This window comes from Chiloscyllium plagiosum, chromosome 39, assembly GCF_004010195.1.
Source record: "Chiloscyllium plagiosum isolate BGI_BamShark_2017 chromosome 39, ASM401019v2, whole genome shotgun sequence".
Lineage (NCBI taxonomy): Eukaryota > Metazoa > Chordata > Chondrichthyes > Orectolobiformes > Hemiscylliidae > Chiloscyllium > Chiloscyllium plagiosum.
In genome coordinates this window covers 21,942,807-21,959,345 of record NC_057748.1, presented here as the reverse complement: position 1 = coordinate 21,959,345, position 16,539 = coordinate 21,942,807, and the positions used below count along the sequence as shown (strand labels likewise).

General features: G+C 44.2%; 2 protein-coding genes across 2 annotated transcripts in view; both read left to right on the top strand.

The window, feature by feature from the left end:
• Positions 1 to 15,784, top strand: part of adsl (adenylosuccinate lyase) — an 18,753-nt gene extending 2,969 nt beyond the window's left edge. Inside the window, exons 2-13 of the mRNA XM_043680006.1 lie at positions 2,909 to 3,112; positions 3,551 to 3,595; positions 3,690 to 3,769; positions 6,587 to 6,758; positions 9,167 to 9,213; positions 9,378 to 9,468; positions 9,891 to 9,960; positions 12,020 to 12,167; positions 12,984 to 13,074; positions 13,488 to 13,577; positions 14,068 to 14,244; positions 15,211 to 15,784. Coding sequence (XP_043535941.1) covers positions 2,909 to 3,112; positions 3,551 to 3,595; positions 3,690 to 3,769; positions 6,587 to 6,758; positions 9,167 to 9,213; positions 9,378 to 9,468; positions 9,891 to 9,960; positions 12,020 to 12,167; positions 12,984 to 13,074; positions 13,488 to 13,577; positions 14,068 to 14,244; positions 15,211 to 15,297 — 1,302 coding nt within the window. The 3' untranslated portion in view covers positions 15,298 to 15,784. The remainder of the gene's footprint in view (positions 1 to 2,908; positions 3,113 to 3,550; positions 3,596 to 3,689; positions 3,770 to 6,586; positions 6,759 to 9,166; positions 9,214 to 9,377; positions 9,469 to 9,890; positions 9,961 to 12,019; positions 12,168 to 12,983; positions 13,075 to 13,487; positions 13,578 to 14,067; positions 14,245 to 15,210) is intronic.
• Positions 15,785 to 16,177: 393 nt separating this feature from the next.
• The window catches only part of pick1 (protein interacting with prkca 1), a 43,393-nt gene continuing 43,031 nt past the window's right edge, over positions 16,178 to 16,539 (top strand). The window contains exon 1 of the mRNA XM_043680005.1: positions 16,178 to 16,247. The gene's annotated coding sequence lies outside the window, so the exon portion shown is untranslated. The remainder of the gene's footprint in view (positions 16,248 to 16,539) is intronic.

Sequence of the window (16,539 nt, the reverse complement as noted above, 5' to 3'; positions counted from 1 at the left end):
GAGCATAAGAGGTACAGTTAGTAAGTTTGCAGATGACACCAAAATTGGAGGTGTAGTGGACAGCGAAGAGGGTTACCTCAGGTTACAACAGGATCTTGACCAGATGGGCCAATGGGCTGAGAAGTGGCAGATGGAGTTTAATTCAGATAAATGCGAGGTGCTGCATTTTGGGAAAGCAAATCTTAGTAGGACTTATACACTTAATGGTAAGGTCCTAGGGAGTGTTGCTGAACAAAGAGACCTTGAAGTGCATAAGAGGTACAGTTAGTAAGTTTGCAGATGAAAGTGGAGTCGCAGGTAGATAGGATAGTGAAGAAGGCGTTTGGTATGCTTTCCTTTATTGGTCAGTGTATTGAATACAGGAGTTGGGAGGTCATATTGCGGCTGTACAGGACATTGGTTAGGCCACTGTTGGAATACTGAGTGCAATTCTGGTCTCCTTCGTATCGGAAAGATGTTGTGAAACTTGAAAGGGTTCAGAAAAGATTTGCAAGGATGTTGCCAGGGTTGGAGGATCTGCACTGCAGGGAGAGACTGAACAGGCTGGGGCTGTTTTCCCTGGAGCATCGGAGGCTGAGGGGTGACCTTATAGAGGTTTATAAAATTGAGCATAGATAGAGTAAATAGACAAAATCTTTTCCCTGGGGTCGGGTAGTCCAGAACTAGAGGGCATAGGTTTAGGGTGAGAGGGGAAAGATATAAAAGAGACCTAGGGGGCAACTTTTTCACGAAGAGGGTGGTGCATGTGTGGAATGAGCTGCCAGAGGATGTGGTGGAGGCTGGTACAATTGCAACATTTGAGGTATTTGGATGTGTATATGAATAGGAAGGGTTTGGAGGGATATGGGCCGGGTGCTGGCAGGTGGGACTAGATTGGGTTGGGATATCTGGTCGGCATGGACGAGGTGGACCGAAGGGTCTGTTTCCGTGTTGTACATCTGACTCTATAATTGGATTTCATTGTGACTCTTCAGCTCTTCCCCGACAAGGAGGAGGAATTCCTGTATTTTTTTCTGTATCCATGCAAGTTTTTCTTTTTGTTTGATTGTGCACAAAAATGGACTGTTTAAAAAAACCCGGTACTGTACAAGGGGCTGCTGTACTTTTTCAAAGCATTCTCAGCACCAGTGTGTAGGGGAGGTTATAAGTGGGTTAGAGTTTAACTGGTAGAGTTACATGTTGGCAGTTCTTAATCATTTACCTATAGACTGACTATATAATAAATAAATAGATTCCTTCTTGTTCAAAACAGAAACCTGCTTGGTGCTTTCTATTAATACTGGGCAGCGTGGTGGCTCAGTGGTTAGCGTTTCAGTCAGGCAGAAGCTTGAACATGAAGACAGAAACAGATCCTACGTCTGTGTACCCAAGTACAGTAAAAAGTTTTGTTTTGTCGTCGCGATGTACAACGCAGAAACAGACCCTTCTAACCTATACTTCTAACCTGAGTTTAAAAAAAACAAGTAATTTGGGGAAATGTATGTATTTTGATAACATCTTTTGAACTTTTGTAATGACTATGGGAATAGCAGGGCTTGCTGTCCGGCATGGTATGACAAGGTCGTGTGACACCACTCAAAGCAAGAGCTGTTCTCATTTAGTAATCCACGCAGGTTTTTAAAATTGCCATCCCTCCCCTCCAAACTAAATTTGGTGTTATGTGTAAATTTAGAAGATGTTTCATTCCGTGGTCCAATGGTTAAGGTAAATTGTGAACTGATCCTTTGTAGAACTTCACTTCCCACCTTCTGAATAGTTACCCTTTACTCCAAGTCTCTCCTTTCTGTCTTGAAACCACCCAGCAATCCATTCTCCACTTGTGCAAAAGCAAAATATTGTGGATGTGGGAAATCTGAAAGAAACACAGGAAGTGCTGGAGAAACTCAGCAGGTTAGATGGTAATGTGGAGGGAAAAACAGGAACATTTTGAGTCAAAATAACTCTTCAGAATCCATTCTGCTTGTCCCAAAAAAAAAACGCTGGATGCTGGGAATCTGAAAACAACAGGGAGATTGCTAGAAATACCGAGGACTTGTGGTGTGGAGAGAAAACCCAGTTAGCGATTCAGATTCGTGATTTTTGAACAGAACTGCCTCTTATCCCCTGACTCTACATTCTCTGACCTTATTCATTACTTTATTAAAGCACTTCTGGAAATAATTAAAAATGAAAATGCCGGAAACACACAGCATCATCTGGAATATGAACCAGAATTATTGACTGTCTCAGTACACTGGCATTGTCAGACCTGCTGTGTATTTTCACTCTTGTTTCCATGGTGTACTGGCTTTAATCACTTTGTATACTTGTTGGAAAATGGTGAGACAATAAAGTACAGAAGAAAATATTGCTGGGTTGCTTTACATCCATAGTTGCTGAATGATGGTAACTGTTTGTTCAATGCTTTGTGTATGTGTACATACACAAACATGCACACACACACACAATGAATTTCTTTCCCTACCTTGGGTGCATAAGGCGTTTTCTGTAAAAGTTGTCATAGCCACAGTGTTGATGAGTCAATGTTATCTATGCAACAACAGTACTGTACACCATCTCCCTTTCAAACCCTCCTAGGACAGGGTTAAATACAAACTGAAGCTTTCTCTACTCTTTTTTTTTTAAAACCTGAAATTAAAGCTGCTTCTACACTATCCCAATCAAACAGTCCCAGGCCAGGTACAACGTGGGATTAGATACTGAGTAACTGTTCTTGACGCTCAGTGTGTTGTGTGAAGAGGGGTTATGGTTATGGGTTGCATGTGCTGGGTGCCAAAGGGGAGATTACATGTGGTGAATGTTGGGGGTTGATTCCAGTTAGATTCCAGTGATTGGAGTAACATTGCTTATGCTGGTTGCTGTGTGAATTATTCCAATTCTTCATCTCTCTCTCTCTCTCTCTCTGCAGGAGCTGGGGCTGCCAATCACACAGGAGCAACTCCAGGAGATGAAGTCAAATCTCGAAAACATTGATTTCAAGATGGCTGCCGAAGAAGAGAAGAAGCTTCGCCATGATGTCATGGCACATGTACACACGTTCGCACATTGTTGCCCAAATGCTGCTGCCATCATACACCTTGGTGCCACATCCTGCTACGTGGGGGACAACACAGTACGACAACATTCCTGATCTCTGACCTGTCATGAAACAGCACAGGGTTAGATACAGAGTAAAACTCCCTCTATATGTTATTCATCAAACACTCCACGGAGGGATTTCAAAACGAGGATAAAAATTTTGAACGTTGAGGAAACAAAGTAGGACTTGGTTCAAGTTAGTGGACAGTGGAGTTTTGGTCATATTTAACATTATGGAAGGTGGAAGGCCAGAGCCTGGCCAGTAGTGTTGGAGTTGCCTTGTCTAGAAATTAAAGGATTTCAGCATTGGACAGACTAGGGCAGTGTTTCAATGTTGAAATTAGGTCAGCATGAAGTTTCTGATCAGTCTGGTTGAGTTTTGCAGTGTCAGAGAGAGGGGGATGGAATTGATGCTCTCCATCAGCCACTTTTAGTTATTTCTTCTGTATTAATCATTTCCCTCCTCCCCTAGGATTTGATTGTCCTTCGTGACGGTTTCGACATCCTTCTGCCCAAGGTGAGTGTGCGCGCACGCGCAAGTGCTGATAGTTGGTTGATTCCTGTGCTAGAGGTGTTTTGACAGACTGTCTGTCTCATTGCATCTGTTGCAGCTGGCTCGAGTCATCAACCGCCTGATGGACTTTGCCCAGAAATATGCTGACCTGCCGACACTCGGCTTCACCCACTACCAGTAAGTGGCAATGCACAAGAGATGCAGTGTGCCCACTCACACCACAGAGATATTTCCTGCCCAGTCAGAATCTCCTTTTGTCTTTAATAACTTGCCTTTGTGATTCAGAAAGTTTTCCGTTGTTGTTAAGTAAAGGAGTCATACATTTGCACGCACCCCACAGTCTGTCGAATGCAGACTGACTCCACGTTTCAAAACCCCTCCCCACCCAGCCCGGTCACCTCTTCAAAAGATTCAGTGAAGCTGGTCAAATGTCACCACCCCGAACAAAGCCAATGCTGATTGTTCTTGATGAATCCCTGCCTCTCCAAATGCAGATTAATTCTGTCCCTTAGAATTGCTTTCTATAGATTCCCCACCACTGAGGTTAGACTGATAGATCTGTAGTTTGCTGCTTTCTCCTTTGCTTCCTGCTTGAATAGTGGCTGTCCTCCTAACATGTCTCCTGTGCCCAGACAGATATTGAGAATTTTTGCTAGCTCCCTTTCTATTTCCTCCCTTGCCTCATTCAACAACTTGCGATACATTTCAACCGGCCCTTGAGATTTATCTACTTTGAAGCCTGCCAGGAAGACCAGAGTCACCTTTTTGTTTATGCTAATTCCATAATTATATCACAGAACTTCTCCTCCCTTATTTCTATACCTATATTGTCCCTCTCCCTAGTGAACACTGACACAAAGGATCATTTAGGACCCTACCTACGTCCTCTGGCTCCATAGAAAATTTACCATGCACTCCTTAATGGGTCCTATGCTTTCCCTAGTTATCTTTTTACTCTTAATGTACCTGTAAAACAACTTGGGATTTTCTTTTTTTTTATCTGCCATATCTTTTCATGTCTCTTTTTAGCACTCTTAATCTCCTCCTTAAGTTTCCTTTTGAACATTGTGTTCCACTTGAACATCTGTTTGAGTCCTCCGTATTTGTCATAAGCCTTCCCTTTTTTCTTAATCCATATTTGTCATAAGCCTTCCCTTTTTTCTTAATCCAAAGCTGTTTATTCCTCTATTCAGTGTTCAAAGGATGAAATGTTCCCATAGCTTTTCCTTTTTGGAACATGTTAGCCCTATGTAGTCCATATTTTCTTTTTGAATGCACCCTATCCCATTGTTTTGAGTCAGATTTACCTGAAAGTATCGGCTTTCGGTCCACTCTGGCCAAATCATATCTGATCTTATTCGAACTTCAATTTCAGACCGATCCTTATCCTTTTCCACAACAATTTTGAATCTATTGCCGTTATGATCACCATGTGCAAAATGCTCCCCCACTGATACTTTACGCACTAAGATTAAGTCCAGGACTGCTCCCTCTCTTCTGGGGCCTTCTATATACTGCCTTAAAAAGCTGTCTCAAGAGGTTGTACTCCTACTGTTTCTACTTGAGTAATTCTTCCAGTTTAGTTTGAGTTTTTTTTTATTCATTCCTTTTTTGTAATCCTGAGGGCTGAAAAATTCTCGGCTCTTAACAAATTGAAGGCAATTCTTTACAAACCATGACTGAGCCACTACCACTTTTTAATTCTCTCTTAATGCTATTCCCTCCATCCTGGCCACCATCCGGACTGCTTTCATGTCTTCGCCCTGAACACTCCAACTTCGTAACACACGCTGTTGTTGCACGATAAGTCCTGAGGGCATTCTTGACCCTGGAGCATAATCCACATTGTCCTCAGGCAAAATGCTGGGCAGTGGTTTGCCATCGCCTCCTGCAGAATGACTGACCAGAAGACGCTCCCACTTTACTGCCTGTGTCAGGTCATTTGAAAGAATTTGCAGGTTGACCCTTACCCTGTTTGACTGTTATGAGTGCTTATTCCTTGGACATCAAGTCCTGAAATGGGACTTGAATTGGAACTCCAAATGCGACAGCGTTATTACCCATACAATTATAGAAAATTTACAGCACGAAAAGGGCTGTTCAGCCCATTGTCTGAAAAAGAAAATTTGAATAAGCTAGCTGGCCATTCTAACCCCTCCTTGTAGGTCCTGGACTATGGCTTTGCATGTTTCAGTGCCTTGAGCAGATCTGGACCTTTTTCAATGAGTTCGGGTTTCGAGCTCAAGCAGCCAGCGAATTCCACCTATGGTATATTCCCTTGCTCTATTTCCTCTCCCCAAATGCGTGACCTCCCACTTCTCCAGATTCAGTTGCGTTTGTCACTTTCCAACTCAGCCAAGCCCCCCTATAGCCAACAACATCCTAAATAAAAACCGAAAGAACGGCGGATGCTGTAAGTCAGAAACAAAAACAGAAATTGCTGGAAAAGCTCAGTAGGGGTTCTGGCAGCATCCATGGAGAGAATTCAGTTAACATTTTGAGTCAAGTGACCCTTCCTCAGAACAATATCCTCTTCAAGATCAACTACATGAGCATCTTCTGCAAATTCTCAATCCTACCTGCCTGCCTCCCATTTAAATCTAAATCATTAACGTATACGACAGGCAGCAAGGGCTCCAATACTGAGCCCCTGTGGTACACGACATTGCATTCATAAAAATGTCCACCATTTCCTGTTACTGAGCTGATTTTTGTATCCATTTCACCACATTGTCTTGCACTCCAGGGGCCTTAATTTTTCTGATCAATTTGCTTTGTAGGACTTTGTCAAATGCCTGACTAAAATCCATGTGGACAACATCCACTGCACCACCCTCATCAATCCTACAGGTATTCCTTAAAAAAAATCTAATTATGTTAGTAAGACACAGCCTTACCCAAAGAAAACCAACCTATTTAATCTATGCCTTTCTAAGTAACAGTTCCACCTTGTATGTAATTTGTTTAAGTGGATTCTGTGCTGTGATTGGCTAGGCCGGCACAGTTGACCACCGTTGGGAAGCGATGCTGCCTCTGGCTGCAGGATCTGTGTATGGACCTGAGAAATCTGGAGCGTGCCCGCAGTGAGCTCCGATTCCGAGGGGTGAAGGGAACAACAGGGACTCAGGCCAGTTTCCTCCAGCTCTTTGAGGGAGACTATAGAAAGGTGAGTGACGCTAACACCTTGGGCAAGGGGAGATTGTGCTGCCATTGCAGTTGATAATCATGGCAGAGCATCAGTTATTCTAACAGAAATCCTGATTCACTGAGTCATCCTGCCCTGAAGGCTACCCAGGGCCCGAGAGAGCGCACCTCCTGACTTGGTTGAATTGATAAAAAATGAAGTAATTTCTGTACTTTGAATACTTTTGCTTTGTAAATGATATTTGCATTTTCATCTGCTATTATTAAACTGTGACTGTTTCAATGATTTGTCCCCAGGTCTCTCCATTTAGATTTAGATTAGATTACTTAGTGTGGAAACAGGCCCTTTGGCACAACAAGTCCAAACCGACCCTCCGAAGAGCAACCCACCCAGACACATTCCCCTACATTTATCCCTTCACCTAACAATACGGGCAATTTTAGTATGGCCAATTCACCTAATCGGCGCATTTTTTTTTTTGGAACCCATGCAGATATGGGAAGAATGTGCAAACTCCACACAGACAGCCATCTAAGGCGGGAATTGAACCCAGGTCTGTGGCGCTGTGAGGCAGCAGTGCTAACCACTGTGCCACCGTGCCACTTTCTTGTCCAGATTTACACATTCTCTTCTGTTCTTTCGTTATGTCACTGACTGGCCCAGTATTTATTGCCCAGTTCTAATTGCCCTTGATCTGAGTGGCTTGCTAGGCCATTTCCGAAGGCAATTAAGAGTCTATCACATTGCAGTGGGTTTGAAATCGCACATAGGCCAGATTGGATTAAGGACGGCAGATTTCCTTCCCTAAAAGAATTTACAAAACCTGATGGGTGTTATTGCCACGAGGCAGCATTTTATTTCCAGACTTGAATTGAGATTTTATCATGTGTCTCTAGAACATTAGCCAGAGCATTTTTAGTTGCATCTGTCATTTCTCTGAACTGAAGTTCAGGATTTGTATTTCTTAACCCTTCATAGTTTTCATTACTTCATTGCAACTCATCTTGTGATTTTACTTTAATGAAAATATCCCTGCAATACAGATTTTTATTACTGTAGGCACACTAAACATTGCATCCACCACCCAGGCACCTACCAGAAATTGTAGATTGAGGGGTGGGGGTGGAAAGGGAGGGGAAACGAGTGTAATCATCTTGGAAAGACTACTGAGAAAAATATGAAGATCTAAAGGCTGACAGATCTCCAGCTTTAGTGGACTTCACCCCAAGGTTTTAGAAGAAGTGATTGTTGAGATGGTGGATTTTAATCTTCCTAAATTCTGGAAAGATCTCACCAGATTAGGAAATAGTAGATGTGAATCTTCTACTCAAGAGAAGTGGGAGGCACAAAACAGGAAACTACAGGGCAGTTAGCTTAATAATTCTCATGTGGAAGTCACTGGAATATCTCACTGGAGAGGTGATAGCAGGGCTCAGGGAAAATCAGGCAGACTCAACATGATTTTGTGAAAGTGAAATGATGTTTCACTAATTGATTAATGTTCATTGAGGAAGTAAGCAACAACAAGGCTAAGGGGAACCTGTTGTGGTGTACTTTGATTTCCAATTGGCATTTAACATGGTGCCACATCACAGGTAACTACACTCATGATCAGGAGGGGCAACATTATTAATATCGGTGGAGGATTGGTTAGCTAACAGAAGGAGCAGTCATAATTAGGTCATTTTCAGGTTGGCAAGAAAGTTAACAAGTGGAATGCTTCAAGGATCAAGGCCAGGCCCTTAAGTGTTCACGATCTATATCAATGACCTGAATGAAGGGACCAGAATGTGGTTGCTAAATTTGCCAGTAACACTAAGATAGATAGATTGGCAAGTTGTGAAGGAGACATGGGAAGTGTGTATATAAAACCACAATGTGGGAAAATGTGAACTTGTCCACTTCATCAGAAAGAACAGAAAAATAGGGTATTATTTTAAAAGGAGAGAGGTTTAATTCTGAGGCAGGGAGAGTCTCTGGTTCCTGGAACATGAATTACATACAGTTAGTATGTTAAGTTAGGAAGCAGCGAGTGATCAGGAAGGCAGATGGAAGATTGGCATTTATTGTCAGGGAAGTGGAATATTAGTGAGGGTATTTTCTTGCATGGAAAAGCTGGGCAGGTTGGGTCTGTGTCCATTGCAGTTTAGAATTAGAGGTGATCTTATTGGAATGTGCACAATCCTGAAGGGGTTCAACAGTGTGGGTACTGGGAGAATGTTTCCTCTTGTAGGAGGGTCTCAAACTAGGGAACACAATCCAGTTTCTAGGTGTTACTGGGGCAGGCAGGAAAGTGGGTTGAGGCCAGAATCTGACCAGCCATGATCTTAAGTAGCAGACCAGGCTTGAGGGGCAGAATGGCTTCCTCTCCTAATGTGTTTTTCTCTCCTCTGATATTCTCATGCTCTCTCTGGTTTTGTCTCTTTCAGGTTGAAGAGCTTGATCGTTTGGTGACTGAGATGGCAGGATTTAAACAGTGAGTTATGACCACTGAAAGCGCTTGGTGTCCCTCTCTATCATGTGATATTAGCAAGAGTGTAGCTGGGACCCTCTCTGTTCTAAAGCCTTCAACCACTCTTACAACCTGGGCTACCAACTTTCAAACCAGTATGTTCAGACGTTTTGTATCTTTTTCTTTAGAACGTACCTGGTGACTGGACAGACGTACAGTCGGAAAGTGGATATTGACTCACTGGCCGTGCTCTCCAGTCTTGGGGCAACTGTTCACAAGGTTAGGAAAGGGCTGGCTGTGTGCACCCATAGGATTTTGTTTGGCTTTCCAACCTGAATAAAAATTACCCCTCTGTGTGTCTACTCTCTGGATGGTGTGCCTGGTCACCGGGGTATGGGGAGGGTGGGTGCCTGGTCACTGGGCTTGCCGCAGATTGAGGAGGTGCCTGGTCACTGGGCTTTTGGCGTGGGGGTGAGGCAGGTTCTGCCTTGCCATAGTGATTGGGTGGTAAACAAGGGGCCTGTGTTTTGTCTGGTTTGTCCTACCTTGGTCCAGGAATCATCAGCATGTGTGGGAACTGAGCAGAGCAGCTACAGCAGTCTTAGAGAGGGAGGGCAGCTTGTGTAAGGAATGAATGGCCGCAGTCAGTCAGTGTTTCAAAGTGTGGCAATGCCGAATAATCTGACCCGTGTTTCTTTCAGATTTGTACGGATATCCGCCTTCTTGCAAATCTGAAGGAGGTTGAGGAGCCCTTTGAGAAAGATCAGATTGGTGAGTCCTCTTTGGGAGAGAGGTGCAGGGAGACTGAAGGAGTAATTTCTACAGAGTGGTAGTTTTATGCTGGAAGGGCTTGGCAGAGTGTGTTCCAGTGTTGTGTGGACTCTTGATGGGATAACCCAGGTTCACATCCTAGTCTCCTCCGCCTATTACCTCAGCACTTTGGAATTGGTGGGAAATCAGTCAACATTGTTATAGGTTCTGTTATTGAGTCCCCATGTGGACACTGGGTAAAAGGTCAACAGAGTCCTGGCCCTGAATCATTCGTCCATGCTGGTATCATCAGAACTCTACCTTCCACCTTAAACATGTTAAAGAAGCCATCCCTGATGCACAAGTCTTGTGTATACGCAGAATCTGCTGAGATAAGGAGGAACACACTGGGCACCTGAAGGTGTTGAAAGATGCCCTCGTAAGAACAGGATACAATGCACAACTCATAATCACGAGTTCTGATGTTCCACAGCGAAAAACTGCAACAACCTCCTCAGAAGGTTGACACAGGACACCATCCTTTGTCGTCCAATACTTCCTTGGAGTGGGGAAACTGCACAATGTTCTTTGCAGCCTTCAACATGTCAGCGATAATGACAAACATCTCACCAAGATCATTCTTACGCATCCGCTTCTCTCTTTCGAACAACCGCTAGACCATCGTTTGCAGCAAACTGCCCAGCCTTCAGGACAACACCGACTATAACACCCCATAACCCTGCCATGGCAACCTCTGCAAAACATGTCAGATCATCGACATAGATACTGACATCACATGGGAGCACCACCCACCAGTACACAGCAGATACTTATATGACTCGGCCAGTGTTGTCTGTTTCATATACTGCAGGCAAGGATGGCCAAGGCATGGTATGTTGATGAGGCAAATGAATGATGGGGCACATGACAATTGCCAGACAAGAATGTTCCCTCCCAGTCAGGGAACACTTTTGTTCAAGGATGTTCAGCCTCTGACCTTCAGGTAGGTGTCCTACAAGACAGACTTCAAGATACACAACAACGCAGAGTCGCTGAACAGACACTTGACAGCTAAGTTCTGTACCCACGAAGATGGCCTCAACCATGATCTTGGGTTCATGTCATGCTACATGTAACCCCACCACACATCTGTACCTGTAAAATCTTCCTTACTGTCCAGTTTTAACGCCATCACTTTGATAGCTTGTTATGCTCTCTCTAGTTTAATTAGTTTGAACAGTCTTGGATTACTTGTTACTTTGATTAGACCCTTGGCATATATATGACTCTTATACCTATTGTGTTATTCTAGCCATTTGGTTTGTCTCCTGCATCAGCTTATTTTAAACTTTTTGTAATTATGTCTCTGCCTCAATTAATTGGATTATTGGGCATCCCTTCACTTGCTATCCAGCAGTGGACATTTTACTCACACTGTCTGACACTCTTGATCACCTGCAGAGACCTATTATTCAACACTCCACTAGCTCCATTTGTATGATCTTTTGATCTTTCTGCTTGTAAATTCTGTGCCTGTACGCTTTTCTTCACTTCAGCTGGCAAAGGGACAACGCTCCGAAAGCTTGAGATTTCAAATAGTCCAATAGGTTTATAACCTGATGTTGTGACTTCTGACCTCATCAGAACTGGGCGATGGAAAATCTGCACCATTACACCCCACACACATGCATTTTTTCTCTGTCTTTCGCTCTCGCTGTCTCGCGTGTTGCTTTACTGACTAGAGGAGCCCATTAAGCAGGAGTTACCCTGGTAAACCACTCGGGAGCAGTGGCTCAATCTGCAATGGCTTGGGGAGACTGTTGGGCAGGATTGGAAAGGGATGTGGTGGAGGTAACCACTCCAGTCTGGAGAGAGGATGGGGAAAATTTGAGTTGGGGTGCTTTCTTAGGGTGTGGATGATGGTTTCTCCAGGAAAGGGGCTAAATTGGTCAGTCTATAGGGGAGATGGGAAAGGTCCAGCTGGGAGATGGGGGTGGTCAGTCTTGGGCTTGTGGGTGATGGCAGATAGTCTGTCAGTCTGTGGATGACTCTTCATTCTGTCGCTGTGTGTTGTTTGCAGGGTCCAGTGCGATGCCCTATAAGAGGAATCCAATGCGCAGTGAGCGTTGCTGCAGTCTGGCTCGCCACCTCATGACACTGATGCTGGACCCTCTGCAAACAGCAGCTGTACAGTGGTTTGAGCGGACTCTAGATGACAGTGCCAACAGGTAACCTCGCTGTATCTTGGAATTGGATTGGTTCAACTCTTCATAGGAAAGCAGAGGAAACAGGAGGTGGTGTAGAGCGGCCCCTCCAAAATACACCCCCTCCCCCTCCAAACCCTGCCCCTTCTCATGGTCAGTTAGTTGCTGGGGTCAGTCATTCACAAGTTCCTCATTCTGTTCCTTGCTGAATTTCCTGACCCCTGCCACTGGTTTCTTCATCACTGGGTCAAGTGAACGGTGTCCCTCTGGGTTATCCCCTCCTGGTCACAGCTCAGTGTGGGTGAATCTGTCTGGATGTTGCGTGTGATGTGGTGATGTCTCAAAGTTGAATAGACTGTTCATACTGGTTCAGATGGTAAGGAATGGCTGGGGTCTCTGACGTGACAGTTTATCCTTCAAGCGCCAGCCAATGCCAAGCATCGGTAAAACCCAGCTGCTGTCTTTGGTTGTATACCTTAAGTTGCTGAATGAACAAGGTAAAACTGGCCCAGGCATGCAATAGCCAGACGTGCTCTCCAGCCATTCCTCTGGGCCATAAAGGCTGCTGTGTTCCTTCTGACATTGTATCCAATGTGTCCAATATCAACTTGTCAATGTGACGCTGAGTACAACTGTAGTAAAGTGGTGGTTAATCACTGTGTTTTCCCCATTTCTCTGTCTGAAACCTGCCTTCCCTCTCCTTCTGTCACTTGCTCTTTTCATCTTTGTGGCCTGTCACCCTTCTCTGCCACTCACCCCCCCACACTTTTTTTTTCTTTGCCATTCACATTCTTCCCCTGTCTGTCTCTGCCACTGTTGCTCTCGCCCTCCTCTCTCCAGACGTATCTGTTTAGCAGAGTCGTTTCTAACTGCAGACATTATCCTGAGCACTCTACAGAACATCACTGAAGGGCTGGTCGTTTACCCAAAGGTAGGCAGTGTGTCTGCTATGGAGATTTTCAGATACTGCAGTTGATGTATTTACAGAGCTGATTTGGGATGTAGGGAGCTCTGTCCTTTCAGCCAGCAGCCACTGGGCTGAAGTGAAGTAGCATTGCTCTGTGAATTATTGTTTGTTAATGTGTTTGTAAGTCTGAGATTGGGTGATTGTCCTCATTAGTGATTACCTATTGCAGCATCTCCATGACAAGGATACCCCGTGCCAGTGTATGTGTGGTTGGGGGTGGGGAAGGTCCACTGAGGGGATATTCGGGATACCTGGGTTGTGCAGTAACGGATGTCTGAAGCAGTCTTGCTCAGAGCATTCACTTCCTAATTTTCCTGCCTCCTGCTCATTGTGGCCAGCCTCCTGTGCGCTCGTTGATCTGTTACTTTCTCTTCCAGGTGATTGAGCGGCACATTCGCCATGAGCTTCCATTCATGGCGACAGAAAACATCATCATGGCAATGGTGAAAGCAGGAGAAAATAGACAGGTCAGTGTTCCCCTGTGCCTGGAGTGAGGGGGTGCATTAAAACATCATACCTCCCTACTCCAGTTGGAACAGTGAGAGACTGGGTTGTATCTGTTTTCGTTCAAAAGAAATTGTGCACTTTATCTCGATCAACACTTTAACTCAGGACAGATTTGAAACTCTCATTGAAAGATTAAGAATTAATTATAAGTCTACTTGATTTTCTTTTACTTTTCTGTAAATGTTATGTTTTTACAATAAACAATGTTAGCTGTTTTAGCCTGAGCCATCTGCTGGTTGAAGGATCTGTAGGAGACACTGAACCAATAGGTTTGAATGTATGGAATCATTCTGGAGGTTCAATGCAGCTTTGAGTTGTTGGTGTATTGGAGCTGGACTGAGTTGGGATTCAGTTTGAGAGACTTGACTGTCTCCCCATCTCTGGCAGTTCTTGTGTGACATTTGTGGTAAAGGCTCCTGATTGGAGTTATTTCCTTCCCATCTTCTACAGGATTGTCACGAGCGAATCCGTGTCCTCTCCCAGCAGGCAGCTGCTGTGGTTAAACAGGAGGGAGGTGACAACGATCTGATCTGCAGAATTCAGGAGGACAGTTACTTCAGCCCGATCCACGGGCAGCTTGAGACACTGCTTGACCCCAAGTCCTTCATTGGGTGTGCCCCCCGGCAGGTGAGAGTGGGATGTGGAGTCATCCGTAATACTGCCCATGGCGCCAGTTTGGCCCCCACCTGTCGAGGTGGGACATTCTGCCCTTGCCTCTTTTTTTATTTTGGGTGGGAAGGGTGACTTCTTTTAACATGGATCTGAATCCCTGTGCATTGACTGAATTTGAAGGAGACAACACGATAAAGGAACAGCAGGTCATTTAACTCATTGAGTCTGCTTCGCCATTCAGTGACATCATGGATGACCTGACAACATCCTTGTAAATCTTTTCTGAACCCTTCCAAGTTTCACAACATCCTGTCTATAGGAGGGAGGGAGACCAGAATTGTGCACAATATTCCAAAAGTGGCCTAACCAATATCCTGTACAGTTGCAACATGACCTTCCCAACTCCTGTACTCAATACTCTGACGAATAAAGGAAAGCATACCAAATGCCGCCTTCACTATCCTATCTACCTGCGACTCCACTTTCAAGGAACTGTGAACCTGCACTCCAAGGTCTGTTTGAAAACCAATGAAAAATGCTGAACAAACTTTCCCAATCATCTGTCTTGCCATTAATCTTTCCCAAATTTTATGTTTTTTCTTTTAATTTTGATGCTAACCTTAATTGCCCTGGTTAACCATGGTTTGCTTATTCCCTTTATCAATACCCTCCTTCCTCACTGGAATATTGTGAGCCATGATCTATTTAATTCTTAAATATCTGCCTTTGCTGTTCAACCATCTTCACTGCTAAGCTCCTTTTGAAGAATGGAAAAACCTCAGCAGTTCAGTAGCACCTTATGGAGAGAGAAGCAGAGTTAGCCCTTTCAAAACCAATGTGGCTTCTGTGGTTCAGAAGGAGTTCACCTGATTATTTCCAGCACTTTGATTTCATTTCAGATTTCCAAAATTGCAGTATTTTGCTCTTATTTCTTGGTGGTCGTTTGGTATTGATTTTCTTTTCTTGTTCTCTCTTTAAAAGGTTACCAAATTTCTGGAGCAGGAGGTTCAGCCACTCTTGGTCCATTATGCTGGTCAAATGGAAGTGAAGGTTGAGTTGGAGCTGTGAGAAACCGAACCAGAGCGATGACGGCTGAAAATTCATGAAAATACCTCCAAGTTCTAGCATGTCCAGCCTGTGACTTGGAAGTTTGTGCGTGTGTTTTATGCCTTAGATTTGAGGAGCACAGATTAGACTGTTCAATTTTAAATTGCTGATTTGGTTTCTGACAATTATTTTAATTAATGCTGGGACATCAATGGCCATGTATTGCCATGCATGTTTCGCAAATGTATACTGTGTTCGGGGATGTCAGCAAACATGCTCCCACTCAGGAATCATGGAGCTATTATCAAATGACCCAGAGCTCTCCTGTTACAAGTCACATGTCAGATCATTACATTTTGAAAATAAGTTTTTTTAATTTCAATTGAATCGATGAAAATCACTGCCCATGAGGCTGGGCTCAAAGCTTCCATTTGTATGCGTTTTGTGTCATTCCCATCATCTTGAAAGAATGGCTTGTGTTTTAAATAAAAATCTTTTTCAGCTTGAATTTAAGAATGTGTTTCATTATGACTGTCTGACACTATTCAACTGAAACGTTTTGTAGTCGAGGTGACTTCGCTCACTAAACCGTTAAAACCAATCCCACTTGTTTGGGTATCTCCCTGAAGTTCAGTCATTCACTTTATGATGCCCTAAGATTAAGATGGGAATAGGTTTATGTTTCGATGTCTGTGGGATTGTCCAGAATGAAATTGTGGGGAGGGCTGTTGCTGAACTGAGTTTCAGATCAAATTCACCTGGACCTGGGGAATAGCTGAAGGTTTGGAGCCAGGAAGGACTTGCCAGCATTAAAGATGGCGGCCATGCAAGTCGGGTGGCGACAGCATCTTCCAGTCGCATGACCTCACAACGGATACAGAACAATCGCTGGGGGTCAGTCCGCCGGAAGAGGAAGTGATCGCACAATAACGGGCGACGTCATTCAAAAACAGAAACATCCGGAAAAAAAGGTGAAAAGGCTGGTCCCGGGCTTAAAGTAAAATAGAGAGAAATGGGGTGGCGACAGCATCTTCCAGTCGCATGACCTCACAACGGATACAGAACAATCGCTGGGGGTCAGTCCGCCGGAAGAGGAAGTGATCGCACAATAACGGGAGACGTCATTCAAAAACAGAAACATCCGGAAAAAAAGGTGAAAAGGCTGGTCCCGGGCTTAAAGTAAAATAGAGAGAAATGGAGGGGAGAGGGAGTGATGTGGGGTGGGGGGTGTCTGAGTGGATGTGTGCTGGGAGAGGGAGTGAT